Source organism: Limanda limanda, chromosome 3 (assembly GCF_963576545.1).
Source record: "Limanda limanda chromosome 3, fLimLim1.1, whole genome shotgun sequence".
NCBI classification, from domain to species: Eukaryota; Metazoa; Chordata; class Actinopteri; order Pleuronectiformes; family Pleuronectidae; genus Limanda; species Limanda limanda.
Window position 1 is genome coordinate 27186400 of NC_083638.1, and position 25941 is coordinate 27212340.

The 25941-nt window shown below is 40.9% G+C and overlaps 2 protein-coding genes across 2 annotated transcripts in view; both read left to right on the forward strand.

Moving 5' to 3' along the window:
- The window catches only part of LOC132998436 (insulin-like growth factor 1 receptor), a 35068-nt gene extending 23053 nt beyond the window's left edge, over positions 1 to 12015 (forward strand). The window contains exons 5-21 of the mRNA XM_061068083.1: positions 162 to 306; positions 1685 to 1893; positions 2115 to 2241; positions 3079 to 3314; positions 3872 to 4039; positions 4134 to 4341; positions 5561 to 5868; positions 5961 to 6094; positions 6729 to 6888; positions 7014 to 7113; positions 7632 to 7702; positions 7793 to 8022; positions 8320 to 8427; positions 8952 to 9114; positions 9911 to 10040; positions 10251 to 10385; positions 11490 to 12015. Coding sequence (XP_060924066.1) covers positions 162 to 306; positions 1685 to 1893; positions 2115 to 2241; positions 3079 to 3314; positions 3872 to 4039; positions 4134 to 4341; positions 5561 to 5868; positions 5961 to 6094; positions 6729 to 6888; positions 7014 to 7113; positions 7632 to 7702; positions 7793 to 8022; positions 8320 to 8427; positions 8952 to 9114; positions 9911 to 10040; positions 10251 to 10385; positions 11490 to 12015 — 3158 coding nt within the window. The remainder of the gene's footprint in view (positions 1 to 161; positions 307 to 1684; positions 1894 to 2114; positions 2242 to 3078; positions 3315 to 3871; positions 4040 to 4133; positions 4342 to 5560; positions 5869 to 5960; positions 6095 to 6728; positions 6889 to 7013; positions 7114 to 7631; positions 7703 to 7792; positions 8023 to 8319; positions 8428 to 8951; positions 9115 to 9910; positions 10041 to 10250; positions 10386 to 11489) is intronic.
- Positions 12016 to 17893: 5878 nt separating this feature from the next.
- On the forward strand, positions 17894 to 24790 carry lrrc28 (leucine rich repeat containing 28). Its single transcript, XM_061067789.1, has 10 exons — positions 17894 to 18028; positions 18298 to 18532; positions 19060 to 19100; positions 19591 to 19628; positions 19749 to 19886; positions 21055 to 21261; positions 21349 to 21451; positions 21559 to 21743; positions 22604 to 22763; positions 22894 to 24790. Exons 2-10 carry the CDS (start codon positions 18365 to 18367, stop codon positions 22961 to 22963), a joined length of 1110 nt encoding a protein of 369 aa, XP_060923772.1. The 5' UTR covers positions 17894 to 18028; positions 18298 to 18364; the 3' UTR covers positions 22964 to 24790.
- The last annotated feature ends 1151 nt before the right edge of the window (positions 24791 to 25941 follow it).

Below are 25941 nucleotides of genomic sequence, written 5' to 3' on the forward strand. Positions count from 1 at the left end.
CCAACAAATGCCCTCAATATACAAGCTCTATTACTTCAAACATAAGGTGTCATCAACCGAGTTAGTCAGTGATAAAAACTGAGTGTGTAATTTAGACTATATGAATACAAAATGTGAATAAATAATTAATAACGGGAGATTGTCTGTGTGTATGTTTTTAGACACATGGTGGCAGAGCTTGGAGAGTTCCACTGGTTTAATTCAGAGGGTGACGGGATACGTGCGGATCCGAAACTCTCTCACTCTGAGCTCCCTGGCCTTCCTCCGCAGCCTCAGATACATCGACGGAGAAGAGCTTCTGGATGAGTATGAACATGCACACACACACACACACATGTTGATATATGGTCACAATCCCAAGTTCTCTCTCGCTGCTCTCTTGTTCTCTCACATTCATACATTAATTAAGGAGGATTCCCTTAAAAGAGTGTTTACTGTAAACCATTTTCAGACATGAACATTGGAAAAACTCCTCTAACAGTGGAGTCCATGTCTTTTCTGGTGTTTGTCTTTCACATATGAACAACGCAGCAGACGATTCTCCGTGTCAGACACGTTCACAGCAACAGGCATGGCATAATATGTTAATTCCAATGCGCAGATCACGTGTTGTTGTTTAACACTTCGACTCTGGCTTTGGCCCTTATCACCTAAAGCTCTTGAATCTCTTTCTCATATCAAGTTTACATCTTCATCTTTTGTTTTCTTAAATTTTGTGTGAAAGACATTATCAACGCGCCCACTGGCTCACAATGAATCCTCCTGATAATTTCCTGCTGTATTCTATCATTGGCTTATTCTGACCTTATCCAGAGTTTTTGCTGGGGGATGGCAGGAAGAACTTGAGAAAATGTCCACAGCCTTTGACAAGGACATTTGCCTTCTCACACACAACCCCTCTGGATAATTTCAGGAGGGGCCGTATGGGAACGCAGCTCTCGTGACTATTCTCAGCATCAGCCAGACTCAGAAAAATTATGTTTTTTTGCAACACTCTAACAAATGTGAGGAAAGGACCTTGTGTAGTGTTTGTTTTATAATGTAGTTGGTCAAGGTCATCACTGACATGTTATTTTGTCTGTGAGGGTGCAGACTGGAACGTAGACAGACTTCCATGTTTTGGTTTGAACAACTGACAGAACAACTGTTCTGTCACCAAAGAATATTAAAAAAAACTCACTAAAGAATCTTGTTTTTAACTTGAACGAATAGCAACTGTATGTCCCTTTTTTTTTTATAAGACCTTGGATGCAGCTTAACTTACAACCGTCCACAGAAAGGCGCTCTCAGGGTCATGGAGTGGCCGTCACTCCCCCCTCTTACTGCTTCTCCTTGAGCTCACAGGAATCTTAGCATCCCAAGGCACACATTACAGTCATTCCTGGATGTCTGGGTGTTACCCAATGACTCATAAAAGCTCCTCTCCCCTTTTCTCCTCTATACCTCTGTATCCACTCTTCTCATTTCCCCTGTAAAACCCCCCTTTCTTTGACACCTCATTGTGCATTTTTTCCATTAAGCACTGAAAATAAGGCATTGTTCTTGGTGGGAAAATTGGTCCACAGCTTGGCATGAATTCCGATACACGCATAACCTTAAGCAGAAACAAGACACAGTGAATATAGAACTAAGAGACTCATTGTTGACTATCTTTCATTCATCCTCTCCTCTTTCCACCCTCCAGCATGTACGCCTTTGCAGCGTATGACAACCAGCAGCTCCAGTATCTTTGGGACTGGAAACAGCACAATCTCACTATCAAAACAGGGAAGCTGTCCTTCAGAGGCAACCCGAAGCTGTGCAGGTCTGAGATCCGCAACATGTGGAACAAAACGGGTATCCAGGGCCGCTTTGATGAGAGCGATTTCCGAAACAACGGCGAACGAGCCAGCTGTAAGGGTCAAATGAGCATTAGTCTTACAAGCACAAAAATGTAAATTGCTATGTCCAGTACATGTGCAGGAGATAATCTACTGTTTCCAAACACCTCCTGTTGCTCTGCACCATGTGTCAGTATTTACTGCATTAGTCTGTCAACATGACTAATTGCTGCACATTTGAACAGAAACATATTGAAGTACTTTGATTTTAATTGTGTTCCCACTTCCTCCTAGGTGAAAGCACTATCCTGACGTTTAAGTCCAACACCACCAGCAGCACACGGATCAAACTGATCTGGCAGCGGTACCGGCCTCCTGACTACAGGAACCTCATCAGCTTTATTGTCTACTACAAGGAGGCGTAAGTGTTTCAGAGTAGCCCCAGTCATTGACTTCTGATCGTAGCAATGATGGGAACTGCAACTCAATTTTAGCAGCTTATTTTTACACTGGTCAACAGGATTTCAAATGCACTGAGCAATAAATAAAATAAACAAGATAAACATTGGGTGGCACAAAGTCTAAGTTCATGTGCCATCACAACATTAGAGGAGAATATGACATAAAAGCACCTTAGTTCAACTTTAAATGAACCAAAGGAACATGGAAAACACAAAATGTCTCTTAATTTGAGGAAGAATTTTTTTCCTAATTGAACCAACGTTATTTTCAATCAAGATGTAAAGTGCAAATAAAAAAACATGTGGATGGAAACACCTGTTGTTTCATTTAATGCTTTTTAGGGTTCGTTTGCATCAGTTTTATACATAAACACAAGAATAAAACCGGTCAATGAAAGTCAATATCTAAAAATTACTATACAATAAATACACAAACATTCATTGGCCTTTACATTCCAACACCTGGAAGTTGAATGCCCATCATAATGTCACTAAGAAAAAGTGCAGCATCAGCTTCTAGACTGCCTTAGTAAAGACAAAAAAGAAATTGGTCACCAGTTTGTGTTTCATCACCGCTGATCAAAGCCGATAAAAACTTGTTTTTACTGCGGAGTCCTTTGACCCGGAAGTTAATGCTGATTATATCCATTCTTATTGCAGAAAAAGCCTAATGTTAGTAGTGGTCAGTGGGTGTTTTGATCTGTGGAAAAGGAGCTTATATTACATGAATGTTACTGATCTTTACAAATTAAAAAGGTTCATGAGTATCTATTAACCTAATTTCTTCTTCTTTCCAGGCCATTCCAGAACATCACAGAGTTTGAGGGGCAGGACGGCTGTGGCTCTAACAGCTGGAACATGGTGGACGTGGAGCTGAGGCTGGACAAGAACTCTGACCCTGGTGTTCTGCTGTCTGGTCTGAAACCCTGGACGCAGTATGCCGTCTTCGTCAAGGCTATCACGCTGATGGTGGAGGACAAACATATGCCGAGTGCCAAGAGCAAGGTTGTCTACATCCGCACAAGCCCCTCAGGTAAACATAGACTGAGGGCAGAGAAAACCCATTACGATGTTACTATGATCCTAGAATGGTTGCAAATGATGAAGAGCGAATAAAAGAGTGAAACTCTTTTTAACTAAACCTCCATTAAATCTCTCAAACTTTTATCGTGCATGAGTGTTGGGGGAAGTTCAGGCCATCAGTAGTGTTAGTAAGTTTAAAATAAGATTATTTCAGATGGACATTAGATTTCCCTTGTTAAACTGTGATATTAACAGACTATACACATGGGATTATTGCGATAACATTCCTGGGTTTAATCCAGATGTACTGTAAAGAGATGAGGAACAGAGTTTTTAAATAAACACAGCTGCAACTCAAAGAGATGGAGAAAACCCCATTTACAAAAACTATAATACAATTAGATGAAATGGAAGGGTGCTTTAAACAAATCACATCTGCACTGGCAAAATCTGCATCCTACCCTGAAGGAGAGACGTTCCCTAAAAGCTGGTGGAAATCAGGTTTCTCAAGCAGCCACACAGTGACGACACTGAGGTCAGAATAATTTTAACTTTTATCTCTCTCAGCGCCCTCCATGCCCCAGGATGTGCGGGCATACTCTAACTCCTCGACGCAGCTGCTTGTGCGTTGGTCTCCCCCCCTCGCACCAAATGGAAACCAGACTTATTACCTGGTCAGATGGCAGCAACAAGCCGAAGACAGAGAGCTGTACCAACACAACTACTGCTCTAAAGGTGCGCACATAGATAGACACACAATTTCATCACTCAACTCTACTGCTCGTTGTGTACATTGGACATTAAACACATCCTCCTACTCCTCCTGCAGAGCTGAAGATTCCCATAAGGATTGCTGCCATAGGTGTGGGAGACCAGGAAGAAGACACCAAGCCCACTAAACCGGATCCTGAGGGGGGAGATAAAGGTCCCTGTTGCCCCTGCCCCAAGTCAGTGGAGGACCTGGAGGCAGAAGCTGTTGACGCCTCTCTCCGAAAGGTCTTTGAAAACTTCCTGCACAACTCAATTTTTACAGCAAGGTAAGCTACACATCATCATTATCTCATTGTTTGGCTAAGCTTCTTTTGTCTAAAAAAGTGACAACCTCATTTTATTAAAGGTGACATTATGAAAATTCCACTTTTGTAGTGCTTCTATACGTTAATTTGGGTATCTAGCATGTCTACCGTCCCAAAAACTCTGGAAAACAACAACTCCCGCGATTAATTGTGGTTCCTCTATGTCAGGCTCCACCGGCCCGGTTAGCTCGCGAGCTAACGCTAGCGGGGGAGCCGGCTGGCCGGTCAGCTCACTCAAAACAGGTCAATCTGAGGAGGGCTGCTTTAGACAGGGTAAAAAGGGTGCTGTTTTAAATGATCCTTGTGGTATTTTGACTAAAATATGTTTCAGACATTTCATTAAGACCCCAATGAACCATATCAACTGCGGTAAAATCTGCATAATATGTCACCTTTAACTATTTTTATGCTGTGCTGCTCATATGTAGTTTTTGTGCAATATCCCTATAAATTCAGTTAGCGATCACAAGCTGTTCTTTGCCATCATATAATAATGTTATGTGTTTAAACAACAGAAAAAAATGGAGAAGGGTCCAACATAACCCTAACCATAGTCAAACAACCTTGTATTTCTATCTTTGTGAGGACACACATTGACATAATCCATTCCCGAGCCCCTTACCCTTACCTTCCATATCACAACTAACCCTAACAGATTTTTCTACATTCAATAGACCTATTCAAAATTCTTAAAGAAAGAGTTTATCATTTTTCCCCCCTAAAAATAATAATAATAATATTGAAGATAATGACTTCAAAACTTGGAAAGGGTCCATTCATTCAGATACAAAAAATGGTCCACGTTTAGGTGATAAGAATGATTAACTCCTCTTCTATTTAAGCACAAAAAAATGTAATACACATGCTCCTGGAATAACTTGGTAAATGTTTTGGAAGTAATCTGATGTCACATGTTAGCATGCTAGTGTAAGTTCCAGTGTTACAAGATCAGTTTAGCTGTTCAGTAGTTTTATTCATGCCTAACAAGTTTAACAAGTTTCACCCCAGCTTCTGAAATTAAGGCCAACTGGTGATGCCAGAGGGAATATACCTCATACACTCTGAGCTGAGCGATGATTTTTAGTAACCGTGACATTGACATTGAAATAAAACGCAGTAAACAGTCAAAATCTAAATTCCTCCCTCCTTCTCCCCTTGTATCTCCACCATTCTCTTCCAGGCCTCATGATCGTCGCCGCAGAGATCTCTTTGGCATCGCCAACTCCACTCACTCCCACCGCAACCGTCTGCACACCAACAGCAGCAATGTCCCTCCTCTCCAAGCCGCTGTTAACAGCAGCACCCTGGCTGATGTGGAGCCAGCGGACAGAGAGTTTTCTTTCACGGAGCAAGCTGTGACGGAGCGCAGGCTGCAGATCTCTGGCCTGCAGCCGTTCACTGTGTACCGCATTGACATTCACGCCTGCAATCGACAGGTCCAGCGTTGCAGTGCGGCAGAGTTTGTCTTCTCCAGAACCAAGCCTGCAGGTTAGAGAAGTGTAACTCAACCACTGAGTGTTTAACAGTGTTGTTGTTTTTGTCATTTGGCCACATGCTGACCTTTTTCCTCTGTTTTCCAGAAAAGGCTGATGACATTCCGGGCCAGGTGACCTTAGAGGGCCATGAGGACTGGGCGTTTCTGCGCTGGCCAGAGCCACGTCGACCCAATGGACTCATCCTCATGTATGAGATCAAGCTTAAGCTGGCTGCTGAGGTAGAACAACATCTCCACTTCGTCAGCTGTAACCTGCTGGAGGAACATTTACTTAAAAGAAATCTAAATTTATCAAAGTGAAGAATTCATTTATTTATCAGATGGGTCCACATTTTAATAAAATATTGGTGGACCAATCTGTTTGACCAGTCATTTAGTTTGAGGAAAATCAATATCCTCTTCATGCATAAGGAACTTTAGCTTTATGCATGGATGGATTAGCATGAATCAAAACTATCCTCTTGAACTTGAAAGAATTGTCTGGCATTAACAGTATTTATATGTTTAATATAAGATGTCCTTTTGATAGATATGATTTTCTGTTTATGATATATGATGTATGCTCAAAGAAACGGATATTTGATAAGAATGTATCCAGTTAACAGGAGTGATATGTTTATACCTAAGAAGCTTTCTTAAGTGACGACAGCAGGTTGCAAAAATATTAACCAAGCAACTGGCCCATGAACAGAGATGAGTCTTATTATTCATCAGTCAGAGTTTACACCTGTGAACCCTCTTAATTGTCATTGCCCATTAAAAATTTAAAACAGCAGGTCATGGATTCTCTTTTGGATTAGTCCAATAATTCTGTTAATTGTAAGTTTTCTTTTTTCTCTTGTGCTTGTAACAGACTGAGAAACACGAGTGTGTCTCCGGTCAGATGTATCAGGCCCAGCGTGGCGTTCGGCTTTCCAACCTCGGTCCAGGAAACTACTCAGTCAGAGTGAGAGCCACGTCGTTGGCTGGCAACGGCTCCTGGACACACGTTGTGGATCTCTTTATAGCTGAAAGTAAGACACACACACACTGCATCTGCAAACTGCGATTCTCCCTCACAATTTTTTCCCAGTTTTCTAATAACACACTATATGTAACAGTTTAAACTGAACAGTAATCAAAATGTTCGACCCAACAGGATATGAAAATGTCCTCTATGCTATGATCTTCATTCCCATCGCCATCATCCTCTTTATCTGCCTGCTGGTCACAATGCTGGTGGCCTTCAACAGGAAAAGGTGTGTGATTCTGTGTATTGTAGTAATATGTGTATATAGCATACTGATTGTTTCTTCACCCATAAATATCTTAATACAAAATGCATTCAAAGAAAACCTGTTGAAGCTGAGTGAACTCGCCAAGCCGAACCAAAGCAGCAGTTGTCCTATAATATGAACACCAGTATAATGTATATAATATAAAGATATTTTTATAGATTATTTTAGGACCAGAATATATTTTGGTTAATCTCTTAACAGCTATCTGCATATTCACATCTGTTTATAGAGATCAAACTGTAATAGACACCAAAGAAATAAACTGTAATCTTTTTCTTATTGAATCAATTACTGCTAAATTAAATTCCTCCAATTCCAGTAGCTTTTAAACTGGAATGATACAGTGCCATGTTCTATTGGAAACAGATATCTATGATTGTACTCAATGCAGATCCCAAAAGTATAAACGCATATTATGTGAGTGTAAAGCTAAATGCAAGTGTGTATATTGCAAAAGCTTCTGTTTTTTATTTGGTCAGGAATAGCGACCGTCTTGGAAACGGAGTCCTGTATGCCTCAGTCAATCCAGAGTACTTCAGTGCTGCAGAAAGTGAGTGAAATGTTAATGTGACTAATGTAGTGCAGAGTTTTATTGTGTATTGTGAGTTTTAATACATGAATCTTTTCACCTTGTGTTCAGTGTATGTACCAGATGAGTGGGAGGTGGCGCGGGAGAAGATTGCCCTGAGTCGAGAGCTTGGCCAGGGCTCGTTTGGTATGGTGTATGAAGGCCTGGCGAAGGGCGTGGTCAAAGACGAGCCAGAGACACGAGTCGCCATCAAGACTGTCAACGAGTCCGCCAGCATGAGAGAGAGAATAGAGTTTCTCAATGAAGCCTCCGTCATGAAGGAGTTCAACTGTCACCATGTGGTAAGTACACACCCAAGCACGGACATCCAATGTTATAACACACACACACACACACACACACACACACACTCACTCACTCACTCACTCACTCACTCACTCACTCACTCACTCACTCACTCACTCACTCACTCACTCACTCACTCACTCACTCACTCACTCACAGGGATCCTTAAACATTAGGCCACTGGATGTTCCTCCACTTTGTCCTGAGACTTTTAAACCATTAGAGAATAAACAAATTTTTGAATCCACATTAGTCCATTCTTGCCTCATTGCGATGTGCTGTGTTTATTGCAGGTTCGTCTCCTGGGAGTGGTCTCTCAGGGTCAGCCCACTCTGGTCATCATGGAGCTGATGACAAGAGGAGACCTTAAGAGTTACTTGCGCTCCCTCCGACCTAAAGAGGTACTGTCTGACTTATTAACTGCATCTGCTTCTTCCAACCAGAGAGGTGGTGGTCAGCCGTCCTTTTGGCTATAATGGTTTATTTATTCCTCTGCTACTATTGAAGCTTTGTGTGTGAGTGTGATAACTTAGAGCAACTTATCACCTTTTGGTTGTTGGATAAAATACACCAAATTCAGTAACCTATGATAAATGGATTCATCTTGACTGATTTATTTGTTTATTTTTTTAGTGATGATTTATAAAGAAGTGGTTAAGAGCGCTAAACGGTCAATTATCAAGCCTCAATTACATTTGTGTCACAAGGGTTTAATAATTACATTTAAGGAACCATTGCCAATTTAGATTTTGTATTCTAAGACTTCCTACTTTTCATAAAACTCCATATTATGTAGAGAGGAAGTTTAGGGAACTGTATATATAGACAATGATCTTGAATCTTAACCCTGTCAGATATTTAACCACCATGACCTTGTTCCTAACGTACAACTTAATCCTCTCTCTGTCTGTCTTTCTGTCTGCAGACACAGTGGACGAGCCTGTCTCTCCCTCCTCTGAAGAAGATGCTTCAGATGGCAGGGCAGATCGCTGATGGCATGGCGTACCTCAACGCCAACAAGTTTGTCCACAGAGATCTGGCAGCCAGGAACTGCATGGTGGCTGAGGACTTCATCGTTAAGATTGGAGGTAAAGCATTGTAGGGGCATCAGAGGTCACCGTCACCTGAGAAACTGAAGTGGGAGGGAGTTCAGAGCAGTGCAAATGGTGGCTACTTGAAAACCACATTATCAAGGGAACATTAATCCCAGTTAGAGTATTTAATGGTTACAAAAGTGTGCCCCCAAACACAAAAAGACTTGGAGGAATTCTGCCAGAACCAGACCCAGGCCCATCTATCATTTGAAAGGTGAGATCTGGACAGAAGTGAGAAAATGCTGGACCAATCCCAGTCGGGAGACACAGACCCTTTCTGCCCAGATTTCACATCTGATTGCTTTAAAAAGTTAACGTTTCACCTAATGTATTGTTGGCAGATTTCTCCCCTGTGCCTTGCTGTGATGCAATATAATCCATCTTCCACGAAAGTTTGTAAACATAAACAAAAACATCATATGACAGACCTGGAAATAAAATGTGGATCTGAACCCGCACAGGTCCTGGGTTGTACCTCTAATCTTAGAGGTGAAGTGAGCCTTCTTAAACCAGTGGTGTACATCTGTCAACACATTTGCATCACGTGTGGATTTTAATTCCAGCACAGAGTGATCTGTAAAGGATCATGCTTACAGTAATATGTCTTTGTTAATTACCTTGGTAAATGTCGCCCTCCAATGTAATATGGACCACACAACAGACAACATGTAGAATCACAAGAAGTATGAAGACAGTTACATCCAGTGTCTGGTTCGTTATGTGGCCAGATTTGCCTTTGTTCCAGTTTTTCACTTTTGTCATTTTCACTTCTGTTTGTGTGTAATGTTAGATTTTGGCATGACCAGAGACATATATGAGACGGATTACTACCGCAAAGGTGGTAAGGGTCTGCTCCCTGTCCGCTGGATGTCACCAGAGTCCCTGAAGGATGGAGTCTTCACGATTAACTCTGATGTTTGGTGAGCAGACACACACACACACTAACACACACACACACACACACACACACACACACACACACACACACACACACACACACACACACACACACACACACACACATGGCTGCTTCTTTTTCTGTGTTAACCATTTCAAAACTGTCTTCTGATCATAACTGATAATGGAAGTCACACTCATTCACCCCCTCCTCCCTCTGTCCCCCTGTGTAGGTCGTTTGGGGTTGTACTGTGGGAGATCTCCACTCTGTCTGAGCAGCCGTACCAGGGTCTGTCAAATGAGCAGGTGCTCCGCTTTGTAATGGACGGAGGGCTGCTGGAGAAACCACAAAGCTGTCCTGACATGCTGTAAGACACAAACACACATACTTCTCTGCAGAGAAACACATCAACAAACGACTGACCTACAAACTACTATCTGGGCATCTTGTTTTCTTCTACTCCACTAGTTCAATCATTTATGACTTCTATTCATTCTTGCAAACAGTGAAGCTTTTCTGCTGCTCCGCTTCAGCCTGCGGGTCGTTGGGATTTCCATACCACAGCCCTTCTGTTTGTCACTGTGCACTCTTTTGTTTTCCACGATGTGTTTGTACTTAATATGAAAGAGCCTGAGTATAAACCCACATCAAAAGAGCTGTGAACGTTGCAGATAAATTTGGCCACCAACCACAAAAACATTGAGGGTGGTGGAGTCATGAGGAGAACAAATGTGAAGCCACAGGGTTTGTTGTGAGAATAATGATGAGGGCTTCCTTTCAAAATCAACTCTCTGTTCATGTGAGGATTCTCTAACAGCAATCACACACATATACGCTTCTTAACTACATAATGTTGTATCCACTTAAAGGTACAGTTCGACGATTCAGAAAATAAACTTCCTTCATTACATTAATTGTAAGATGATACCTTATATAAAGTGCTTTACTATTTCAATTGTTGTGTACGTTGTGACAAATTAATAGCTGAACAATGAATACAACTTTGTTACGTCACATGTGTCAGACAAATAACGGCCCTCACTGACATGTTCCCAGTCAGTAGATTACATATTGTGATTGATCAGGGGGTCCAGTCCTGGAACTCACATGCAGCATGCTCTCCTGTAGGAAGTAACAGCAAGAAGAACTTGTTTTTTGATCGGCCCACCTATGCAGGATTTCTCAGTGACCGTCAGTGAGACTATTACTGATGGAACAATCGTCAACGTGCTTGTGTGTACTATTTGAAATAAAAAACTCTATATATGGCCATCAATATTGATACTGTGTTAAGCTTCCACAAATAAATGATTATATAGTTAACACTGTAAGTAAACTGAAAGTCAAACCTTTAACCACAAGTTAAATGCTCTGTCACAGAAGACAGGCTAAACCTAAAGAAGCTTCAGCATGTTGGTAAGAGGAGCTAACGTGTGTTTGTTTGTGTGTGTGTGCGCCTGTGTGTGCGTAGGTTCGAACTGATGCGAATGTGTTGGCAGTTCAATCCTAAGATGCGTCCAGCCTTTGTGGAGATCATCAGCAGCATCAAGGATGAACTGGAGCCGTCGTTCAAAGAGGTTAGTTTCTTCTACAGCGCTGACAACAAGCCGACCGAGGAGCAGCAGGTCCACCTGGACAAAATGGACAGCATTGAAGATGTTCCTTTGGACCAACCTTCGTCCACACAGCCACAGCAATCCCTAGTCCCCCAACAGACCCCGCCCTCCCCGAGCTCAGAGGCTCCACCTGCCCCCTCACTGAGCCCCAGCTCCCCTTCCACTCCCTGTACATCAACCGCTGCCATGGACAAGCAGGCGACAGGCCAGCAGGCGGCCAACGGGCTGTCGGGTCCGAGCCTTGCAGCAGGGTCAGAGCTCGGGACAGGCGCGGGCGCCACAATGCGGCCATCTCTGGAGGATCTGCCGCCGTATGCACACATGAACGGTGGACGCAAAAACGAAAGGGCCATGCCCCTCCCGCAGTCTTCTGCTTGCTGATGGGATAGACACAACCGCCAGACTGCCCCCTGCTGCTCTGCAGAACCTGATGTCACAGTGGGTGTGATCTTTTAAAAAAATATATAGATAATATAGATAAAACAGCAAAACCATCCCCACTATCTGGGCGTGGTTAATCAGAGAGGAGCAAAGACTCACAGGAAGTCGGAGGAACTGTTGTTTCTGTTACTGTTAGTTCATGCTCTGCTGTAACTCCATACACTCTTTTCATATTATTCTACTTGTGGTTTCTACCAGCTGGCTGTCAGATGTGACACTGCCCTCGCTGCTGAGTGGAAAGACCAAAAAAAAGAAAGAAAAAAAAAAGACTGGAAAAGACAGGAAAATATAAAAATAATTGGGGGAGATCTCTCTGTCTCTCTCTCTTTATGGATCATCTTATTTTATAAATCATTGTTTGCTACTTTTTATATATATTTCCAAACGGAAAGACAAAATGTATAGGCCTTTATAAACAACTGGCATTTTGATCGCTTTTGGGCGGGCATTATGGTGAAACTGTTAAGCATATCAAATGAAAAAAAGATCAGCGTCTTCGTCTGTCGTTCAGTAGATTTGTTGCCGCAGGATGGGTCTCAGCATAATGCCAGGTCGACAGCCATTCTGCTGAATCTTAAACAACCAGGGGGAGAAAGGTCAAATCTGCCAAATTTGTTGCCAAATCATACTTTTTGTCAAAGGATCTCCTCTGCAGTCTTGCCCTGAAACACACCGGATTGAAAATGGAAGAAAATCAAAAGCACTTGGATTTGTTACCACACTGTTAGTTCATTTTTGATGACATATCCCTCTACAGTCCTACACCACTCCTCTATTGCTGTTTGATACAGACACATACTGTACTATATCAGATTGACGTCATAGACAGAGGTTACATCAATTTATCTGAAATCCAGCCACATCCTGTCGCAAGTGCTGTTTCGTTACAGTTTAACTGCCAACACAAGTCAATAAAGAGGCAAAGACAGAAAGCGGTGAGGACTGCAAAGGGAATGAAGCATAAAGAGGAAGATAAATATTAACACTAGATCTATAAAGGCCTTAGCTCCTTGCTCAAAGGCGTCCTTGCTGTATACAAACAGGTATTTTGTTAGACTAGCCATTAGTCTCCAACATTTACAACATCTTTTCGTGGGCAGAGCATTTATGTAAACAGTTGTTTGTGTCACTTTTTCTAACTTTTGTATGGTAGGAGACATTTATCATGTACAGAACGAAGCTGCTATTCCTTATTTCTCTTGTGGTTGTAATATAGTTAATATCTATATATAAAAAGAGAACTCTTTCAGGTTGGATCTACGAACGTTTCCACTACAGTCCATTTTTTAATGCTTGTAACTGTATAAAGTGTATCTGACCTAGTTTCTTTTCTGTGTTTGCGTAAAAAAAGTTATGACAATTGCAATTGTGTGTTTTCAAAACACCTGTAATGTCCCCTCCCATCTGACGATAGGACAGCGATGGTGCCAGCCGCACTCGAAGTTCTCATGTTCTCTAGGGACACATTCGAGCTCGGTCCTCTAAGGTTTGGACTAGACCACCTCGACCCATCATCATACGCAGAGATTAAATCGTCACTGCTGAGTCCCAACTAAATCTCAGGTCAGAGAGAAAAGTAAAATCCTTTTCCACGTTCTTTTTTGTGCTGTCATACCCAGAGACATATTGTGTCTCATTGTATGTCCCTCTAACTGGGTTATTGCATTTACTCTCATCATTAGGCAAGAGCAATGTTTCTAACATCTGCCTGACACCACAATGGGGTTTCCAAGTTTTCAATGGGTCCATGCACTTCAATGAGTCTAAATACAACTGAATATATTAATAAATAATACTGTTAGTTATAAAATTGAAACGGATCAATGGAATTTTGTTTTTTTACTTTTGTTTTAATGTCCCGTCATTAACAAGACACTTAATTGTTTGTTTTATAGTTCATATATATATCACTCAGTGGATAAATTAATTTAAACTTAGCTTAACCTTATTTTACACAAGCTCTACTTTTATTTTTCAACTCCTTGTTTTCCTTTTTCATGGTCTCACTGTTAAATATATTCTTTAGATGTCCCTCGTTTTTCTCGTGTAACATTATTTGACGCTAAAGCATTTTAGCCAACACACAAACGTCAACAGAGTTAGCTAGCTAATGTGGCTCAAAGCTTGTTCATTTTACTCTGTTTATTTCGATACATGCGTCATTAAATGACAAACAAAATTGATAGAGACATGAAACACAAATTTAGAGATTAAAAGAATTTATGAAAACAAATGCATGATGCCTTCTTAATAGTGGTAGCTAGCTAATTAGGCACATTTAGCTGCAGCTGGTTTGCTAGCTGAAAGGGGCTCTTTGTGTTTAGCTAGCAGTACTTTAAGGCAAGCTAGGCAGATGCTACGCACACATAGAATTGGATTAAAAAGTGTTCCAACTTAAAAAAGGAAAACTGAAGTTCTGGAGAATATAATGAGCAAGTGAAAGATAAAGAGGAGTAAAATGAATCACACAGAGTAAATATTAGTATTTTCCTTTTACTTTCCATTGTGATTATTTAGATAACAGTATTATTGATGAGTTCATCGGTTCTAATATTTCATTCGTTTTTTTGGACCTTTCAGGCTTCATAAAATGTTTGCTGCGTAAAAAAACTGCGTTGAAGATACAGACTAAATTCAAAATGGAATTGATTCAGTTCAGAAGCAAGTGTGGACATCTTGTTTTCTGAAGGCAAGTGCAAAAAAAAAAGAAGAAAAAAACATGTCTGTTTGGATAATTTCACTTCCTGCTAATCATTGTTTCTCTTGAATCAAGGGTGCTGCTGGAGTAATCCATATTATTTATCTGTTTTCAACATATTAGCATGTTTGTAGAAGATTGCTGAAGTTAAGGTGGATTGAGAAATGGGTGGAATTATCTAACAGCACTGAGAATTTCTTTGAAAATTGCTTTAGGAAGAATACGATTTCGCACCCGAGGATGATGCTAAACCTATTAAACAAATCCTGGTCATGTTCTGTTATTAGACAACTCAACCTGACTTCGACAAGAGAGCTAACTGAAGGTCCCATGTGCTGAACATCTAAGAGTGTAACAGACAATATGAAGTGGTGTATTATCAGAGAGGACCACATGGAACGGATTTGGCTCATTAACCTCAAAAAGCGGTGTTTGGATTTCCCCAGCCCAGATGTTTTTGGTTATTTATGTTACTTTTCATGTGACGTGTTAAATCACTGTACAAATTCCCTACAAGTTGTTTTTTCCTTCTAATATTTGTACGTTCTTTTGCTATTTCGGGGGAAGGTTTTGTTGTTATTCCTTCAACCATCCATCTACCTCACTGTTTTTTTTTCCTTTTTCAATCTATATACATGTACAGAAAAAAACATTTCATCTCTTTTGTTTGGCTACAACAGTCGACTTTGTGAGAGCTGTTGATAAGGTCAAATTCAAACCACAAACCAAACCATTCTCAGATCATTCAGGCTCCTAATAGATCATAAAGAATAGTTCTGTAACTTTTTTTTGGGGGTGGGGGGGGGGACTTAGAATAGACTAAAAGGCTGGTTTTATTTCTCGGATGCTCGCCTGCGAGAGGAGCTGGAAGGAGGAAGGAAGTTCAGGCCCTGCTGTGAGAGGTGGTGGCGTGTTCCTCCCTTGCAGTTAAAGCCTCCTCACCTCCTCCCTTTCTCCACACTCCCCTCTCCCTCCCCTCCTCCCACTACTTTGAAGTGTCGTTCCAGTTTGGGGCTCTCGTGCGTTGCTGTTACTTTATTACATGCATCTGTTTTCTGGGGGGTCTTTTCCTTGACAAGAAAATAGGTTTATTCTTTCTTTTTTAACAACAAAATGTAAACATGTTATTTGGTAAAGAAACACAACTGAACTTAAATATAAACAAGCAAAACTGATACTTAACTTTCAATTTAGTTTTTGTGTTGCACAAATTCAAGTAAGTCATTTCTGGCTACCATATATTTGGAACAGGTGTGACTTGAGAAACACCTCAAGTGTGTGAGGAGCTGGATAAAGATGTTGTATTCGTTTTTTTTATTACAGGAATAACAGGTACTGTTCCTTGTGCCTAGACCTGTTGCCATGGTGATCATAATCCCAGAAAAAAAACATTGTTACTATTCTCTCCTCTTTTTTTTTTTCCTCTTTTTTCACGAGTCTTCTTCCCACCCTCACAGGGCAGGCTTGTAATTTCAGGCTGGGAGTCTCAGTGATATGATTCCTCCGGTCCAGTCCGCCCACAGCAGCAGACTGTGGTGGCCGCGTGGCGGTTTGAACCGACGTGATGAGGTCATGATGGGTATTTCACTGTTTGTGGTCTGATTTTTGCCTCACTTATACCACTGGAACACCTCACAGAGCGGACTTCAAATCGAACAAATTTCTTCCGTCTTTGTTTTTTTTTTGTTACACCGATGGCCAATTTGTTACCAAGTTTTGATGTGTGTAAATTATTCATAGCCTTCCAGCTCTTGTTTTTCAACTGCAATGATCTGTTAGACGAAAGTTACATTTTTGGTTTTCTTTTGTACATGCTGTTGTAAGAATTTTTCCTGTTATCAATATAATCTGAGTACTGGGGAAATGATTGGCTGAAGGAAAAGAGAATGTCTGTTTCTCTGATTCTTTTTTTCTACATGAGATTTAAGATGAATAAAAATGTATGCAAACTGTTTCGCTGCTCGTCTTTCTGGGAACTGTGTGTCTTCTTTGCACCAATGTTGCTACAGTTCAACTATCGCTAGTTAGGGTAATATACCGAATCCTTCATATTAAGTTTATCTGGTAGAGTTTGTGCAGTAAATTTAGGTTGCAGGGCAGAAACTTTCAGAGGCTGTGCAATGTACACACAGTGTGTACTTGGACAGCTAAAAAATCTCAGGCATCTAACGTTTGTCATCCCTAAAAACAATTAACTAGCTACCCATCTAAAATTCCATTTTGAGAACTAGCTGCATGTTAGTGGTATACAGGTGTAGAATTTCTAATGCAATTCAGCTAAGTGACTTCCAAACAAGAGTACTGGGTCAATGTGATTACCAGCACAGCCCACTAATGGCAGAGCTAAATATAAAACTGGATCTCCAACAGAAAGGTGTAGAAAGATGCAGAGAGATCCTATTCCAAGTAACGACTTAACATAATTAAGTAACTAAATATGAGTTTGATGCATTCACTTTGTAGCTGTTAGATCACATACAGCAAGGTATTTCGTGCACATTAATACATTAACTATTTTGGTATGTAAATTCAACTTGCCTATGCCAACATACATATCTGAATGTAGGACTTAAAACAATACGTCTCAAAAGTGGAAAAAAGTAAATTTCAAGCAAGGACATTATAAAGATTGAGTCATAGATAGACATGTGTTTAAAATGTTATCTTGAAATCTGAATTTTCTTATTTGTATTATCACTAGATGTTCTTAAAATTTCCAATGTTAAAGTTCTCTTTAAATAAAATAAAAACCTAATTAATACCAAGAGGGAAATAAAAGTGTTGCAATTGTCATAAATCACAAGAAAAAAATGTGAAAATTTAAAATAATTTAATCAAACATTAGTTAATAAAGTAGCTTGTCTGTGAGTTCATTTCAATAACTTGATATACAGTAGTATGTTGGGTTGTTTATAAGCAAGCATCATATTTTACATATTGTTTGTTTTGTACTAAATAAAGATATCATCAGCGAGGTGAAAGCACAACATTGAATGGAGGGAAACTGCCCTTGAATACATGTTCTATATAAATACGATGCATTCTAAAGTTGTACCAACAGGTGGCAGCCAAGCACCATTTAGGAGAAAATAGAAGAGGAAGAAGATGAGTGACGTCACACGTTGTCGCTGCTTTACTACCCTTTACTTTACGTCTCGAGCTTCATGTCTTCTTAAAAGCACCCTTCTAAGTACAAGCAGGTCCCGAGTGTGTGTGGGGATTAAAATGAAATAAACACACTCCCGCACAGTTAAGGTAAATAGCTTCCTTCCTGTTATTGAAAGCAAACGGCTACTAGCAGCCTCCTAGCTAGCATGCTAACGGTGATGGGTATGGAACCTGTCAGCTAGCAGCAGACGCTAGCTTCAGGCTACAGGCTGTTGCTGCTGGTGCTGCTGACAGTAACTTCATCTCCTGGAGCAGCTGTTATCTCCTGCAGCCACACAGTTTGTGAGCTAAGCACAGGCCTGAGTTCAGTTTAACCTTGCTCCGCTGTCTCTGCTGTGTCTCTGTTCTCCTCTCAGTGATGCCATAGACGAAGGAGGCAGAGCCCGGGCTTCTCCATCGGAGGAGAGAGAGGTCTCCTCAGCAATGGCCACTGAACTCCACGACACCATCTTCATGGCCAAACAGGAGCGCCACAAGAACCTGTTCCTCAACTACAAGAACCTGAACGTGTTCCCCGTGGAGCTGCTGAAGGATGAAGGCCTACAGTATCTGGAGAGACTGTACATGAAGATGAACTCGCTCACAACACTGGTAAGCACCCAGCAGGACGTGATGGTTCCACTGTGTCAGACACGTTTTAAGCAGCACACGTTTTACCCAAAGTAGAAATGAATAAACACAAATGTGCTTCAGAAACTTTTCTAAGTGAGGTAATGCAAGTATGTACTTGATTTTAAACATACTTTAATTACTGAAGGTAAAAGTATTTGTCAGGTGTAGCCTATTCCTTAATGCAGGAGGTGGTGGTTTAATCTTATCTGCACATACGGTTTCGATAAGAGCTTCAGATCTGACTATCGGTACTTTTAAAAATACAAAAACAATGTGAACATGACAGATAATGCATTGTTAAAATGTAGTGCAGTTGAAAGTAGAGATATCTGCTGATATATGCACTGGAGTACAAGTGAAAAGCGTTTGATAATAAATCTGCTTATGTAAAGTAGAGATACATGGAAAATATAATAAAATATACTGAAGTTCAGTAAGGAAGTAACTCTTGTATTCACTGATTATTTCTGCTCTTCTCTCTCTCTCTCTCTCTCTCTCTCGTTCAGCCTGACAATCTGGCTCAGAAGCTCCCCAACCTAATTGAACTGTGAGTGCTTGGCTCGGCTGTGTTTTTTGTGCAAATAATCTAAATATTGTTTTTCATTATGGAGTTATTTTACTCCAAAGTGTTGCTACGTCCCTTCACAAGCGTCCTTTGTGTTGTGATGTCATTATTGTCTGGTATAATAAGAGGGGTGCATTTTGAATTTTGCCGGTCCCTTACAGATGCAGATGTCAATTGTGAAGTCTTTATAATTTGCATCTGCTGAAATGATATATTTTACCAGGCTGGTATTACACAGATAGAGTTGACACCAGCACCTCACAGACATGATAACAAAATACCTCATACTATTGGTGAACTTTAACCGATGAGATATCAAATAGCTAAGTCTAACTCACTGCCCACCCTAATCAGCAGTCCCTGGTATAAGAGATATTGTACCTAACTGGGTCCTTTCCTCTTAATTACGTGATGAAACAAATAATCTGAATGAAAATCAGTTTGAATAGTAACATTCGTTTTTCTTTTCAAGGTATTTGCACTCAAACAACATAATGATTATTCCTGAAGGTAAGTACACCATACGTCACAACAACATTCCTGAGTACACTTATTTCTGTCATCTCTCTTTGTCACTTAGTTAAGTTTGTCTGCTGGACATCATTTATGTGACTGTGGTTTGATCCTCAGCTATTGGAAACCTGGCCAGGCTGCAGTCCTTAGATCTGAGCAGTAACGCACTCCAGCTCCTCTGTCCAGAGATTGGCCGACTGAGGTCCCTGCGACACCTGAGACTGTCCAATAACCAGCTGAAGTACCTTCCTCCAGGTAAAATCCAGCAGCTGTCTGCCTTGTTTTTTTTTTCGGTAATGTCTTCTTCAACTGCACCAAATTTTACTTTGTGATGAATGATATCAGTTTGTTTAATAAAAGCATTAAGACAAAAACATGACACACTTGAAGTCTCAAAAAACAACTGAATACATTATTATTAACTGCCTGTAACAGATGAATAAGATAAAAGCCAACATATAAACTTAAAGAAAAGCATCTTTGTGTGTATGTGTGCTGCACCACACAGGTCATGTGGTTCACTCTCTTAACGACAGTTTTCTATTTTACACACAGTTTAAACCCAAGCAAATCGATTTAACCTTTTATCTGTACCAGGTACAAAGTCATGTTTGCCAGCTGACATTTAGTCTTCTTATGTAACAATTCCAACTGTAACTGTGGGTTAGTTGTATCTTGTTGTCCAGCAGAGGGCAACAGCAACACTCAAATAAAATGAAGTCACTGTCCTCAAGAACAAGGTGCTGATAATATAATCTGTGAGTGAGGCAATATTAACAGAAACCACCATAACTAAAAGATAAAATCCAAGATTATTCTGTTTAGTAACATTTTACGCTTGAGAAAAAATAAACTCAGTTATTGTTCAACCTCACATTTAAAAGACATATCACAATTTTTAATTTTTATTAAAAATGAAAACATTGGTGACATGTCCGTAATCTATGATTGTTTATTGGGAAACAGGTAAACGTGAGATTACAATTTTACCCATCTACCTTTTGAAAGACTATCTCAAATGGTAAATTGTGTTGATCCTTGTTGTTTCATTACCTTGAAAAATCTAGTTTACAGATGTGTTCACAACTGTCTCTGTCAACATTTCTTTAAAATTGACTGAATCTTCTCACTCACTGTAAGTTTCTGTAGAACAGGACATTTTACTCAGAAACGCCCACGTGTCGGCCTGGTTATCAGAATGTTCTTTTTGGTTCCAGACTATTTAGAGAGGTTAGATGAAATTAACTGATCAGCTGATAGTCAGCTTATAAATGAAAAAAGGCTTGAATTATCAAAGACTATTAAAGGTAATTCATATTCTAACTTTTTTGTATAAAAACTTCACTCAAGTTTTATGCTTCTTTTTCGATGTTTGTTAAGGTTGATTCAGTCTTTCTCTCTTGTGTTTGTCTGATGTCTCCAGAGATCGGGGATCTGCACGAACTGGAGACTCTGGACGTGTCCATGAATCAGCTGATGTCTCTACCACATCGTCTGCATCGCTGTGTGTCTCTACAGAATCTGACAGCCGACCACAACCTGCTGTGCCAGGTTCCCCGGCAGCTCTGCTGGCTCCACCGCCTCAACCAGCTCTCCATGGCCGCCAACCGGCTGACCTTTCTACCGCTGGGTCCGTATAACCTGTTATCTGTCCGTTGCCATGGTGATGTGGATGAAATAAGCAGGGAAATGTGAATATGCTGTATGTGTGTTTCAGATCTAGGCAGATCGCGGGAGCTGCAGTTTGTTTTTGTGGACAATAACGTGGACCTGAAAGGCCTCCCCTCATACTTGTATAACAAGGTCATCGGCTGCAGCGGGTAAGAGCTAACCTGGAAAACTGCCAACATGCATTGGTTGAATGATGGAGCTAGATTATAGAAAAGAGAAAAATATGATGGACCCGTCGCGTGTTGCTTCTGTGCAGGTGCGGCGTGTCACCGCAGGTGTTGGAGGGCGACCTGAGGGAGGTCCCGGGTACAGCGCTGAGTCAAGCTCTGGTCGGGTTATCAGCCGAAGTGAAGGTGGTGGGCTCAGAGAAGGAGAACGTGGTTCCCCTGGAGGAGCTCGCCATGAGGACGCTGCACCGCATCTACCACCACCGGCCAACAGGTGAGGTGTAAAGTCACAATAGCTGTGCCTCAATTCTGGGGCCACATCTTTCAGGGGCTTGAAGACCCGTTGTGTTACAGCGGCGCAACAAGACTGTCCCACAAATGTTTCCTACACATGCGTCCTTTCATAGCCCCAAAACAAAGGCTTCAACTCGTTGATCCTTCTCAGGCCAACCCATTCAGGGGTTTATTGCACCTCGGGGAAGTAATGGCGTTGGCAAGTGTATGTTTGAGTATCAATTCAGTCTAAATAGACCGCATTCTATGAAGGAGGCATCCCCCGATATTGGACACAGCCTCTGTTTACCGGGTGTTCACCTTACTGGCTGGTGTAGAAATGTTTGAAAGTAAAGCAGAGAGCCACAAAGGAACATAAGCAATAAAATGACAGATACTGTCAGTATATTCACTTAGGGCTGGGCGATTTTTCAATCACCTGAGATGGCACCATCCCAGTGATTACACAGAGAGTTTGACTCTGCGGGCTCAAGTTTGCACGTCACCAACCAAAGAGACAGGCAAGACCACTACGTCTCCTGTTAGCATCGCTAACGTTAGCGATGCTATGTTAGCAAAACAACAGTCCATCCAGTCGTGTTTTGCAGCCATTGCCCCATATGAAAACAATCGAAGCGGGGGAAAAATATAACGAGCGCTATTACTTATTGTTTAGCTACAGATATGATGCCCCTGAGCACAGTGGAGAGGGACGGCTTCAGGAAACTGATCAAAAACTACATATCGTGTTAAGAATCGAGATCGATCAATATGGAAAAACATATCGTGATAACATTTTTTCCCATATCGCCCAGCCCTATATTCACTAAGTAAAAGTATTCCTGTGTTGTTGGTTTATAGACCCGAACCTGCTGCCTCCCATCACCCTCCCAAGGAGCCTCCTGGACCTGCTGCAGTTCCCTCTGGGTCACTGTCACCGCTGCAGCCAGGCCATGTTCACCATCATCTACCCCAAGCTATTCCCCCTCCGTGACACCGCCCTGGCAGGAGTGCACCGCAGGTTAGAACAAACACACCTCTGTTCCCCATTTGGATTTTCTAAACAAAACAGTACGAATCTTGTTCTATATTTACAAATGAATTCCTCTTAACTAACCTCTCTTACTGTCTCCTTTCTGGTCTCTCTTCAGGACGACCGTGAGTTTTGTGGCCTATTGCTGCTCCAGTCACTGCCTCCGGACATTTGACCTCCAGGGTTGAAATCCCCTCATTCTCCCTTGACACATTCGATGAAGAAGCTGTTGACTGGGTGTCCAGCAGGTGTCAGATAAAGAGCTTGTTGTTTGCGTGGATCTTGAATCTGTGTGCTGCATCAGGGCAGGAAGTCTGTGCTTGAAACAAAGAACCACAGATTTGCAGCGTCTGGGGATGTTTCATGGATCAGATCATGGACACAGGGCTCGTTCTGCAGCGTTTCAACACGGTAGACAAAGACTCAAACCAAGATGGAGCTTCTGTCCGGAGTCAAACTTGAACGATTGCCCCGCTGTGTGTGTGTGTGTGTGGTGAGGGTCAACATAATGACTACTGTGTGAGGGCTGTGCACCACTAAACTAGAAACTAACAGTATTATACCTAATGTAACTCACAAATGGGCACTTTTTAAGAACAAGCACTGTTTGATATTTGTGAAATCAGTAAGATCTTCTCACAGAGATCACGCATCCCATTGATTGGGAAGTCAATTCATATTATTAATATGGTTAATTTGACTGATTTCTAAGGACTATTTGAAGGCTTATAATTTAAAATAATATGTATCTGTGTGATGTGTGTAATTTACAGCAGCGGAGAAGAACCTACCACATTAACTTTCCTCGAGAAGCCGTGTGTCTTGCATGTGACACTCGTCTCACAATGACGTCTGAATTTATACACTCAGTCAATATGACACATTTCATGAGATCAAATTTATGGTCTTCAGTGTGACTTTATTTCTAAAATCTTGTCTCCAGTCAATAAGATGAACCATAGATTGGTTTGACCTTTTTGTTAAACGGATACCGGAAAGTTCTCAGTTCTTTTCTAAGGCAGGTATCCATTTTTAAATGATGGCTGGTTTTGGAGCAAAAGTAAATATGTCGTTTATATTTTAAAAACAATTTTTTCCATTACCAGCATTTAAATTGAATATCAGTGTAAAATGTCAGGATTCCACATAGATTCTTCAGAGGCACCGTTCGATTCCCTCGTTGGACTGATGCCTGTGTGTTGATATTCATGACTGTACAGTGTAAGTTATCATTTGTTTTGATTGTGTTGCTTTTGGCAGTAAATGTTGACTGATGTTTGAGCTTTGTGAATTTATTACACTACAGACACAGTTTGTCAGGGAAGCTGCATGGAGAGGTGTTAGTGTGGCTGCTTTTGTATCACTTACTCAATGTTAAATTACACTTACAAAAGAACCCTTGTGACACTTTAATCTAAATACATTGTGTTTTGTTTTCCACTATGTAGCTAAAAATCACATTCTAAAACTGTCCATAAAGAGTTTTTGGCTTTTTTTAAGTTGCTAAAAGCTGATTACAGTAAGGTTTAAATTCATCCAGCTTTCATCTATGTAACATTTATATGGTGTACTTGTTCAATACTTCCTTTGACAAGTATTCTGATGATTACAAGCAGGTATAGTTTGTAGTTCCCCTGAGAACCACTGGACATGGTGTTGTAGGAGGAGGATGTGGAGGGTTGCAGGTCATCTAGCTGAGTCAACTAAGAAATGCATGTTGCCTGAACTACTCTAAACAAACGGGTTAGTTGTTTGCAGTTAAACTTGATATTTCAAGTTCACCCAACATTGTACTTAAATGAGCTGAGGAGTCTACAGCAGGTTCTTGAGATTCAGGAGGATGATACATGAATGATGCATCTGGTGGGACAGTGCTGTAAACAAATAGAGAGACCAAAGGGAGGTGAGACGCCTTGTAAACTTTAAGAGTTGTAAATTGAGCACATAAGCCATAGTTAACTGTGACATTTAAATGTTCTGTGGCCAATAACAAATAAATTAATTCATGTTGTACATATATTTTTCTGGTGTTTTTAATATTTCTGTACTGATGCACCAACATAACACAGCAAATTTATTGTATGTGTAAACCTACTTGGCATAAACCCCCAATTCAGATTCCCATCCTAAATGATAAAACTGAACATAAATGGATTAAAATTTTGACTTGGTGACACACAAGGGCTGCAAATTCCAATGCTTTCATGGAATCCATGTTAAATGTGTCCAAACTGTAGAAGTCAGCAAAGGACAGAACCATTCAGTGCTGTGAAAAAGAACGAGCACTTGAAATATGTATGTCGGTGATAATGGAGGGCGCAGCAGAAAGACGAGCGGCTCATTTCCCAAGATCGATGGCGTGTTCAGATGAGTGTGAGGCCGTGATCTGCTCTAGCTGCTCCTCCAGCTTCCCTCCCTCCCTCTGGGACTATCACATCTCCGCTGACTGCACGTCTGAAACACCACATGAGCATGTCCATATGAAAACACACGCAGTATATGATGGAGGTGTACATAAACACACAGGAGAGAGGGACTTATTAAAGAAGAACACAACATAACCAACCTGTAAACTCAGCTGATATTATCCAGGGAAACAACACGATATTGTTCATCAGGAAGCCAAATGAAATTCTGTGCAATAAACCAGCACCATGTGGTCCTGTGAGTCCAAGTGTGTTTACAATCCACTGAACGCATGAAGGAAAGGAATCAAAGAAATGGAGATAAAGGTGTTTGTTCTCTGCAGTGGTTTCTTCCATATGTTATTAATATTACCGACCATACCTCTATCATTATGTGTATATTCTTTTGTATATTATCTAGTTGGGGCTCTCATTTAAAACTAGTCAGTACAATACATCATCCAGTAACTACATCACCTCAGATTCCCCCTACGTTTGCAGTGGTGGCAGAACTGGCTTCTGTTATTCTACACATTTCAAAAATGGAATGAGCTACAATCTGTCCTACAGCTGCATTTCTCCATCCCCCCTCCCCCTGGTGATGTTTTTCATGATTCATATTATTGTTCTAAGTAGGTCATGTGTTGAGTTGTATTTATTTGCCGATTGAAAATGTCTCCTGTTCTCTGAAAATCTCGGAGAATGCCTGATTAAATAATTATTACTCTAGATATTAATTCTTAGGTCCCACTGGTTTCAGT